At 32.3% G+C, this 11,178-nt stretch overlaps 1 protein-coding gene across 2 annotated transcripts; it reads right to left on the bottom strand.

Annotated features, from left to right (window-relative positions):
- Positions 1–2,643: 2,643 nt before the first annotated feature.
- Positions 2,644–10,527, bottom strand: LOC112527711 (proteasome subunit alpha type-2-A). Of its 2 annotated transcripts, none has more exons than XM_025138485.1 (12): positions 10,428–10,527; positions 10,006–10,072; positions 9,822–9,898; positions 9,432–9,496; positions 8,158–8,204; positions 7,690–7,765; positions 6,830–6,897; positions 6,162–6,231; positions 5,576–5,661; positions 4,652–4,714; positions 4,329–4,394; positions 2,644–2,799 (listed from the first exon to the last, which is right to left on the bottom strand). In XM_025138485.1, the coding sequence occupies exons 2-12, from the start codon at positions 10,044–10,046 to the stop codon at positions 2,751–2,753; spliced, it is 708 nt and encodes a 235-aa protein (XP_024994253.1). In that variant the 5' UTR covers positions 10,047–10,072; positions 10,428–10,527; the 3' UTR covers positions 2,644–2,750. The 2 variants fall into 2 exon arrangements, with proteins under 2 accessions (XP_024994253.1, XP_024994254.1); XM_025138486.1 differs by having other exon boundaries at positions 10,006–10,128; positions 10,428–10,512.
- Between the last annotated feature and the right edge of the window lie 651 nt (positions 10,528–11,178).

Raw genomic sequence — 11,178 nt, 5'->3', positions numbered from 1 at the left:
TTTGAATATTCCAAAACATGTTAAATAACTCATTGGACAATTTTTTGGAACAAATAAGTCCTTGGACAATTTAAAACATGTTAAATAACTCATTGGACAATTTTTTGAAACAAATAAATCCTTGAACAATTTAAAACATGTTAAATAACTCATTGGACAATTTTTGGAACAAATAAGTCATAAAACAATCCAAAACATGTTACATAACTCCTTGGACTTTTCTAAAACCTGTTGGATATATTTTTATGACTTATACAACTAGTTAAAGTGGTAAAATAGTGGAAAAAAATCCAAAAAAACCCAATTAACATTCATATTTTAAACGATTAAGTCAAAGTCAAAATACTTATATTTACAAAAAAATAATTACATTTAAAAAAGATTTTTGATAAAATTTATTTTAATTAAAACAAAAATATATTCTGTCAGTAATTTTTTAAACTAAAAAAAATTAAAAAAAATTATTATTAAATTTATTTTAATTAAAAATAAAATTTATCATGTATGTGATTTTTAAATTAAAAAATATTTAAAAAAATTACTGTTGAAATTTATTTTAATTAAAATTAAAATATATTTTATCAGTAATTTAAAAAACAAAATTAAAAAAAATTATTATTAAATTTATTTTAATTAAAAATATATGTATGTAATTTTTTAAATTAAAAAAAAGATTTAAAAAGATTACTAATGAAATTTATTTTAATTAAAACTAATATATTTTTATTTTTAATTAAAATAAATTTCATCAATAATTATTTTTAAATTTTTGTTTTTTTTAATTTCAAAAATCATATACGTAATATATTTTATTTTTAATTAAAATAAATTTCACCAGTAATCTTTTTAAATATTTTTTTAATTTAAAAAATCACATACGCGATATTTTTTATTTTTAAATAAAATAAATTTAATCAATAATTCTTTATAATTTTTTTTATTTTTTTTTGTAAATTTAAGTATTTTTTTTTGTAAATGTAAGTACTTTTTTTGTTATATTTGTTTAATTTTATAGATCTAAATATTTTTTGGTTCAAAAAATGTTTAGGGACTTAATCGTTCAAAATATGAACGTTCATTGGGGCTTTTTTCGGACTTTTTTCATTATTTTACCACATTAACTAGTTGTACAAGTCATAAGAATGTATTCAACAGGTTTTAAAAAAGTCCAAGGAGTTATTTAACATGTTTTGGATTGTCCAATGACTTATTTGTTTCAAAAAATTGTCCAATGGGTTATTTAACATGTTTTAAATTGCCCAATGACTTATTTGTTCCAAAAAATTGTTCAAGTACTTAATCATTCCAAACACTAAAGTCCATTGAGTTTTTTTTAGACTTTTCTCTTCCTAATTTGTGTGTGCGCTTCAAAATAGTTTTTTTTAAGTAGCTGTATCAAAATGAAACCAACTTTTACCTGATTCTTATTTTTGAGAACTAACTTATAAAATAAGTATAAAAAAATCACTAAAATTCGTTTTTTTTTTCAAAAATTAATGCAATAAAATATATTTTTCATTTCAAATCTCCTTTTTTTTAAAATTCAGATATTAAATTGAAGATTTAAAAAAAATCCAAATTACCACAATAAAAATTGTTTTTTACTAATGCAAAAAAATCAATTTAATAGAAAAAAATCAATTGATGCAATAAAAAAATAAATATTAAATATCACATTCAAGATTTTTATATCTTACCAATTCGTAACAATATTAAAGTTTAAATCAAATTTGGCAAATCAAACCAAAAGTTTGATAGAGACCCTTAAATTACCTGTTACTTGTTCAACAGATCAACCAGACCCTTAAATAAACAAAAAGTTTGATAAAGACTCCTAAATAATGATTTTGAAAGTTGGTTCCCTAAAATAAGAATCAGGTGAAAGTTGGTTCCATTTTGATGCAATTTTCCCTTGGTAAATCATTGAAATTTAACAAGGATTTGGTTCTATTATCACTTGATACATAAACCCTTTCCATATACTTTGGTGGATGTTACGCTGTTAATAATTTAACATTGTTATAGTGCTGATAAAATAACGGATAGCGGTCCAGATCAAACTAACAATGTATTATAGTGGTACCACAAATAACGATAGTTGTTACCGCTAATGACCATGCTATTTTGATACCACAGTAATAGCTATTACCGATTTTCCTTTTGAGCTCTTTTAAACTCCTTTTTTTAATTTAAATTCTATTTGTGCTTTTGTTCTATCATTTATGTGAGCTATTTGCAACCAAACTTAGCCATGCAAACAAAAAAGAAACCGATTAAATCAAAAATAGAAACAATTAGGTCAAATTTTGGTATCGATTCCTAGTCCAAATCTCTTCTCATCGATTCCAAGTCCAAAAAGCTTCAACAACTCGAGTTTTCTTCTTGATTCCACGGTTCCAACGGTTTTCTGCTTGAGTTTTCTTGTCTCGACAACATAGCTCCTATTACTATGTTGCTTACGTTGTTACTATGTTGCTTGTGTGGTTTGAATTGTTTGACTCGTTATGTATTAGACATACAATATTTTAAGTTTTATATGCATTTGTATTTATTTATTTGAAATACAAAAGATATTGAGCCTAGACAATTTTATTGAACTAAACTCACAACAAAACGTTGCAAATTCGATATTTTCTCTAGAGACACCGTAGAACCGTCACATATTTTTAAAACCAAAGAACATTTAATCTATTTCACATTCCATTTCTCGTTCCAGTTTCACCGACATCAAAAGGAAAGCGAAATACTAATTACTCGACTTCTTGTAGGTAGTCTTCAACTTCGGCCGGTGTTAAGACTCTGCAACATTGAAACAACGCGGTTTTAGGAGCTCAGTCAATGCTAGGTGTGTACCCATGTGATGAAGCGTGATGCAAAATTGTAAACAGAGAACAAAAATTAATGCAACCCATTAAATATGTCTGAAACTTGTGTTTGAACAAGATGGGAACTACATTCATCTATACTCATATACATTTATACATAAATAGTTAAATGTGCTTAAACTGTTTTGATTTTATTTCTTTTAGAAGGATCAATGGTGAGATGGGAAACTCTTTAATGCATTAGCGATTTGTATCAAGGGTTTGTTTGGTTGGTTTCCATTAAAATTGTTTTGATTCTATTTCTTTTAGAAGGATTAATGGTGAGATAGGGAACTCTTTAATGCATTAATAATTTGTACTAAAGGATTGTTTGGTTGGTTTCCATTAAGTTCTATATAGATAAAGTTGCTTGTGTGGATTAACCTAGTTGTTTGGGAGGGTTTTTACATAGATGGAGGGAGTGTATTTTATAATTGGATGGGGCATATTTGGAAGAAAAAAAAACTTGGGGGTGTTTAGGATTGCTTATTTAAAACAACTTATGTTTTTTTTGTAAAAGTGCTTATTAACTTATATGGTATCAAAACAGAGTTTTGTAAAAAGTGTTTGGATTAGCTTATAGTGGTACCAAAAAACAATAAGCTGATAAGTTATTTTTTAGTGTTTGGCAAATTTTGTTTATATATGTAAAATGACCAAATAAGACAATCTTCCATATTATTGACAAAAATTTATATTAATAAGATTAATAATTTATATCAATAAGATTAATAATTAACAAACATTAATAAAACAAGGTTAAAATGGTAAACTGGTAATAAGCAGTTTTTCATAAGTCAAGAAGGATTAACTTATCAAAAACTGCTTATTACCGGTTTGACACCGATATAAGCAGTTTTATTTTACCTCATCCAAACATTGGCATTTAACTTATCACCGGTGCCAGACTGAAACAAGTCAAAAAAACACCTAAAATAAGCAATCCCAAACATCCCCTTGGTTTTCTGCATAAAACTCCCCTGGTTTCTATATCATTAAGCCACAACTACGTTGACCGAATAAGCTATGAGTTTCATTAAGCTCATTAAGTTGCTAACAAATAGGTCCAGAATGTTTCATAGATTTTAAACTTGAAATTTAAGAGTTTTATCTAAATACTTTATAAGATAGTATAGATAATCAAAGGTTATTAGCAGCATAAGGTATGTAATCTGAAAATTACGACATTTCCCTTCATCTTTCTTGGGGATGTTTCTAGTTAAAATTATCTATTTAGACATAACCATTGTTATTTATTTGGATTCATAAGATTCTTTTATTTGTATTTATGGAAGGGTATTTTGGGTATTTTACACATGGTCAAACATTTTACTTAAAAGTACATGCCAATGACAATTTTAAATTAGATCAAATGGCTTCTAAAATGCATGCCAGATAGTAAACCTTATAATTAAAGGGGAGGAAAAACATTGAATACAGCTGTATGCTAAAAGGTAAACTTGCCTGAATGTTTTGTCGGCACCAATAATCCCGATCTCGATGTTTTTGCCAGAGATTTGTCCTTCAAATCTGTGATAAAACACGAATCTTCCTTAAAAAGAATCTACCATTGAACTAAATACTATCCCGTATACATGCAACAAACTGAGAATTCATGCAATATGTCGAATTATACAACAGCTAGGAACTAGAGAACTAGGTTATGCCATTTCTTCAAAACATTTGACAAGAATTACACACGAAAATGATCTGACGACTAATTATGTCTTTCACATTAATAAGAAGCATTATACCAATAGATACACTTAAACAAGCAAGAAGCTTACCCTTCCTTCAATGTCAAAATTGCCGTGTGGACTGCATCGTCAAGTTCCATATCATCAGTGTACCTACAAGAAACATCTATCTTTATTAGCTGCTAAAACACCCATTAAACAAAACCACAAGGGTTGTGGCATAGTGGTTGAGATCCTGGGGGATGCGGTGGAATATCCCATCTGTCCAGGGTTCGATTCCAGGTATACACAACAATTGTGGCCACTGAGTTTATCAGGGCTGATTTCTTGCAGTCACAATTTACCGAGATTAGTCCAGTGGCCACTGGGACACCCTTTCAAAAAAAACACCCATGAAACAAGCCAGAAAACTCAACATGTAGATTGACTGGAAATAGATCAGGCAAGTAGCAACATAAACTTTGGTGGTGCATTTTCTACATTAAAAACGGAAAATGTTGAGCAGAGCATAGGAATGGCAAAAATCACAAAAGTTGATGGCTCTCAACTTTGTAGTCGCAGACAAGAAAACAGACAAGCATATTGGGAGTCTCGAAGGTCAAACCCTACTATCGAATAAAATTTATAAAAACAAACAAATGAATCTAATTCATCCTCCATGGTAGATTACTATAAAGGAATAAATAAATGAACCTAAGAAAGAAACCTATCTTCACAAGAAAAGGATGGAGCATAAAGAAGATGGAGGTGTTATGTTATGATGATGAGAGAGATGACGAGATGGATGATGATGATGATGATGATGGTTACAAGGAATAGTCAAAATACACATAATGAAACAAAGAACTAAGGTTGCTATCTGGTCCCCTGAAAGTCAACATGTAATCATATGTACTAACACAAAAAAAATTAAATAAATGTTTTAATTTAATCAGCCAAATTTATAAAACTGCACAGAAGAAAAAGACGTCCAATCAAAAGTTAATATCCATCTGAAAACTGATAATGCTATACCTCTTTTCCAGAAATGTCTTAGCATTAGACACATTCTTTCCCATAGCCGAAGCTTTCCAGGAGAAGTATGAACCTGAGGGATCCACCTGTAATATACAGATTTAAATTTCTAGTGAAGTCATAATCTGGAGATCATCAAAAAGCCAATGGCATATGATGCAGAAAAATGTATTGGTAGATACCAACTACAACAGTAAAACATAGGAAAGAATGTTGAACTGATCTATAGAATAAAACGAATTAGTAAAACATGAGCCTCGTATTATATATCACGAACAAAGGTCACTAATATAAGCTTCATAAAAGATATCTTTAACAGTGAGTAAGCATGTAGCAAACATCAAAATGACCATTAATCCTGCTGAGAGGAAGCACATCTACCAAGTTAGATGGTTGCCATAGATTAGCTCTTCAAAAAGCTTGCTTTTGGTTTATTATAAAAAAGGACAGCAATTAACTTTTTGAAACAATTGAAATCATGAAAAAGATCAACTATAATTAGTCAAACATGCTGCAGGCATTAGATTTTAGTAAAGAAGCAATAGTGCTGACAAATCCAAGATGAGCATCATATCGGGTCACATACCTGATATAGTTGAGGACCTTTGTCGTCAAATCCAGCAACAAGGAGTGAAACACCAAAAGGTCTTACACCACTACAAGAATAGGTATATAGATTAGACCTTCATGTTCTTAATTCAACAAGCAAGACTCCAGGTTCCGACACAAAAAGAATAAAATGTTTGTCAATTCAGTGTTGCCAACACTTCTCTCCTTAATTCAAGAAGAGCAAAGATAATTCTATGGGGCCATCACCAAATGGCATTGGGTTCCTGAATATGTTTTACTGGAGTGAGGTCTCCTGAGTAACTAAATCTTGCCAAGTTTTACTCAGTTTGTTTAGGTGTTATGAGCATATCTTGCTTAAAGAGAATCTACTGTTCAGGTTAATCTGGTATTTCCAGTTCTGGTTGTTTAAACCATATTGGTTACGATGAATCAACCAAGTTTGCCTGCTCTTTCTGTCGGCTTACGATTTCCTATACCCTTATAAGATGTCTACTCTAAGAGAGCTTTTGTTTTGTATGCTTTGGTCATGTCATTCTTTGAATATGTAAAAGATCAGATACACTTTGTGTTTTACTACATCTCGTTTAAAGAACAATAAGCCAAACATCAAAACACAATAGATGCTCAGACAGATAATGTTGTTTATGTTCTACAAGAACGTCATTTAAAAAAAAACCTGCTAACCCTGACTGAGTAAATTCTTGCATAACAGCGGCAGTTTCCTTTACAAGTTGTGTAACTGGGATTGGTTCCTGCAAATACCAGTATCACAACCTTTAAGCAACTTAAAAGAGCCTTTGAACTTAAGCCCAACCTCAACAGTCAAATGGAAGTAAATATAGAGGTATAAGAGCTCCTAAAACGCGAACCACTGTCTGGAAGAGAAGGGGCTTTTAAGGGCTTTTTTGTATTTTGGAATAGATTCCAATGGAATGGATTTGAATTCCTTCCTCAACATGAAGGATTGAACAATTCTGTGGATGGTGGAATTCAAAGGATTTTAGAGATTCCTTCCCTTAGAAAGAACCAACCAAACATAACGTTGGTCGGTCAATGGAATTGATCATTCCAATTCAGACCAATTCCATCGGAATCTCATGAACCAAATGTACCATATAGGTAGTAAGCCATTCTATGAACAGCAACAAATCCACTCTTGATACTGGTCTTAGATGATAGACCTCAATCAAATGGAGTGCAAGTGATTCCTAGTTGCTACCCAGACTAATGATAGTCAAGACATTCACTCATTATAGTAGTGTTGACGACATTGAAACAGCTTTCAGTTGTCACATACTCACATATAAATACTAAACATTTCTTTTTTAACAACATATAGCTTCAGTTTTCCTGCTGGACATCTGGTATTATTTAATAGCACAGGATACAGTTACAACATAAACTGGAGGACACAATCAAATAATAAATTCCTTATTTCTCTGAATAAGTCATTTAGAACTGTAACAATTCCTTGAAGAGTTGAAAATGTAGCACATAGCAAATGCATGCAGAAAATCAGGCATAACAAGAGTGAAAAATAGTACTTTGTATAGTCTGTTATACTGTTCTGCTTGCTTCCGACTCTTTCTGACCAGAACTCGAGAATCAGGCCCCATGCCACTGCACAGAAGTGAAATGTCAAGGACAAGCATAAACTACAGTTTGCCTCTGGAGCACATAATACGCATATGTGTCTGTCAGTCTTGATTATGTACACAAGCGAAGAGTAGCATTAACTATGCACAAACTAAGTGGTACAAACTGCTATGAACTACCATCTAGTCAAGGACTGACCAAAAAGAAAATCAAACCCAGTTGGTAAAAACATTTGTTGCTAAAAGCACTTAGTTTTAGAAAATTTATGAAACCCTACACGGCTACACCTTTAAAACATAAAATAAATAAATATTCCTTGATGCTCTTCATAAAGCTTTCCAACAGATGTGGGTGCATGTGTGTAAGTGTGTGTATACAACAAAAATTATTTGAGGCAGCCAGACATGAAAGCATACCTATATACCACTCCGATATTAGGAGTTAAAATCTGAATCTTTTGCACCTGAAATCGAAAAAACCGGATATCAGAATCGAATAATGAACCATCTCTTTTTGGTTTTACTAGAAAAGAAAAATCAAAGAGGAAAAATGCTATCGAAACAAGACACCAACAAGTAGACCGGTACTTGCGTCAGAAGAATAGCCAAATAAGCAAGCAAATGAAATGTAAAGGTGCATGTTATATCATGCAAGACAACGCCAGGACAGAAGTGAAAAAATAACGGAAGCTTCCTTCAGATTTGAACTTTGGAGTCTCGATAACAAAAATTCATCCATGAGTCCGGTTCTCACCTTTACCATTCAAAGTTTGTATATCCTAAAGTAAGTAATTGTGGAATCTAAATTTTCAGCTTAGTATTGGATTCAAACTTCTATGAATTGGAGAAGATTGCCTACAGAATAACATTCATTACGTCACTGCTCCAAGCATTACCCATCTGGTATTATATGATGCTATTTTCAACTATGATTCTCCTATTTGCATTTATGATGCTATTTTCAACTATGATTCTCCTAGTTGCATTTATGATGCTATTTTCAACTATGATTCTCCTAGTTGCATTTCTCACAAACAGAAATCCACAAATAAATAGTGTAACCTTCACCAGATATTCGTTACAATTGCTCGTTACATTCAAGCCACAAATATTATCAGTAATGACCTGTTTTCCAAATATTACTGCAATCAGCATATCAGCTCTTTAGTAACAAATAGCTAGCATGCCCAACACCTCTACGTGTGTCAATGGCTTGTGCTTTACTTGCACGTGTAAGCCAGTCAGCAGGACTATAAACAACTTTTTCCAAGAAAGTGGTGCACTTTATAAGTAAATAAACTATTCGGAAAAGAATATCCTCGGTTTATTGCTTGGATGAATTAAATTTCAGCATGTCGACGATGTTCAATCCCTGGGGCACCTCGTAGAGATTTTAAATAAACTAAGAGGAGGCAGCGAGTAGAATTACTGTTATGTTCTCTTTCATTCGTCCACTTTCAGGTTTCAACTACCAATCTTTGATTCTACAAACCCGTGCTTATTAAGTACCATACAGCTACATCTAAAGAGCCAAATATAACCAACCATGATGTTCTATAAGTTAAGTAAAAAAACTGTAAGAACATATATTTTTCTAATAATAGTCCTCGTTTACAGAAAGTAGAACCCATGGTGCATTTGCTACAACAGGAAGGCTGATAACAAAAAGTTTTTTAAGGAGGAAAACTCACTGAACTCTCATCAACCAAAATGGATGGTAATTTCTTTTCCGTTGCAATGACAACACCATTGGCAGCTGCAATCAAACAGGTAAACAAGTAACCAATAGAACAACAATGTTAATGAATGAGAAACTGCGTCAGCAGACCTTGCCAGACCAAAACTACAAACATTGACACCAACAGTTCCAACATAATGGTTAAAGAAATGTTCCTAAATTTTGGAATCATGAGAGGACGAAAATAACTGATCTATACAATGACGTTGTTTTAGTTATTTCACTTGATGATATATCAGATTTAAATAGAGAAACATCTTCCTTTTCTTTTTTTTCCTCAAGCCCCGTGTGCTATTTCAGAATAACCATATAAATAATAACCACAAACACAAGCTCAAATCACCTTTAATTCCCAAAGATGTTTGACCAGAACCAACAGCTGTTAGGGCGTGTTCAATCTGAACAAGCTTCCCAGAAGGACTAACAACAGAAGTAGCTGTAAGATCACGGCTTCTAGTACTTTTGGCATTTCAATTTCAAGTGAAACTAGAGCTGCCCCGAAGAAGAAATAGACAGATAGATTATACCTGAAAGTTGTGAGAGAGAAAGAATACTGACTATCACCCATGTTTTAAATGAGTTCAATAAATCGTCCTGTAGAGAGATCAAAAAATGGCAACCATTGTCATCCTACCGGGTTGTGTCATCATCTGGACATCATAAATCCATCATTCCATAAAGCCAAAATTAACACATAAACTTCGAACAAATTCGCAGATATCATCATACACCATTCCTGATTAGGATTCCAATTCTAGTAATCCACCGAATCGAGGTTTTAACTTTCAACGTTCACATTTTCACAAACAAGCGCATCAAGTAGCAAATTATCAATTAAACGTTCACATATCAAAGTTTTAAACTTTCAAAATGTAAAACCATGTTTGAAGACAGGTATCACCATTTTCATAATTAGAAACTAAATACACAGGGCTGCTGCCATACTTACCTCGTCAGCGCGGTAGCAGAGTGGAGTGCCAGGTTCGGTACGATGGAGTCCGATCGAGGGGAAGTAGCTTGGGGGCGGAGGTTTTGCCTTTTCGTTGCTCTACTTTACGGCCTTTTTCCTGGTATTATATAGGATCTGAAGTTCTTATGTTTACAAAATAAACACTCAACTTTTTAAAATTATGGTTTCTTGCACGTGCTAAATACATTTTTCATTAATGCAAGTCTATGGGGCTGTTTGTTTACATCTGAATGATACCATTAAGAGGTAAGGGTCTGATTCGGTCAGACCTAATCTTGTTTGGCAAGACTTTTAGAAAAGGTCTGAATGATATTTTTCCTCTTAATCGCTCCTTCATCTACCCCAACCCTATACGATTCAGATCTCATTTTTTCCAATATTATCCCTCGCCTTCTCATTCGCCTTCTCATCCTCCAGGTACTGTCCATGTCCATCGATTCGGTCATTCTCTCTTCTCGATTCACCCCTTATCGTTTCCCTCTAGTTGATCGAACCAACAATCGCATCCGTTGAAGAAYCGATTGTAGCACCTGTTGAAGAACCGATTGTAGCACTGTTGAATACACAACGTTCGATTCAAGGTACCATCTCTCAACTTTAGTATGTGTTTAGCGATTCAACTTTCATTTCTATATGTTTAGTGATTTGGGTTCAAACCTGCTATTTTTTTTACTGTTTAGTTGAGCCATGGGTTAAAATGTCTACTGATTCACCTCTTATTATTTCACTG

Source organism: Cynara cardunculus (assembly GCF_001531365.2).
Source record: "Cynara cardunculus var. scolymus isolate 2C chromosome LG 15, CcrdV1, whole genome shotgun sequence".
Classification (NCBI taxonomy): domain Eukaryota; kingdom Viridiplantae; phylum Streptophyta; class Magnoliopsida; order Asterales; family Asteraceae; genus Cynara; species Cynara cardunculus.
The sequence above is the reverse complement of the archived record's forward strand: the minus strand, read 5'-3'. Positions and strand labels throughout refer to the sequence as shown.

Bases quoted from the DNA above. Each gene is read 5' to 3' on its own strand.
- LOC112527711 (XM_025138485.1), bottom strand. From the start codon at position 10,046: ATGGGTGATAGTCAGTATTCTTTCTCTCTCACAACTTTCAG. The intron at 9,497-9,821 runs GTGATTTGAGCT...GTTTGATTGCAG, and splicing joins AACATCTTTGGGAATTAAAG to CTGCCAATGGTGTTGTCATT. The intron at 4,715-5,575 runs GTATAGCATTAT...TGTTTCTTGTAG, and splicing joins AAGACATTTCTGGAAAAGAG to GTACACTGATGATATGGAAC.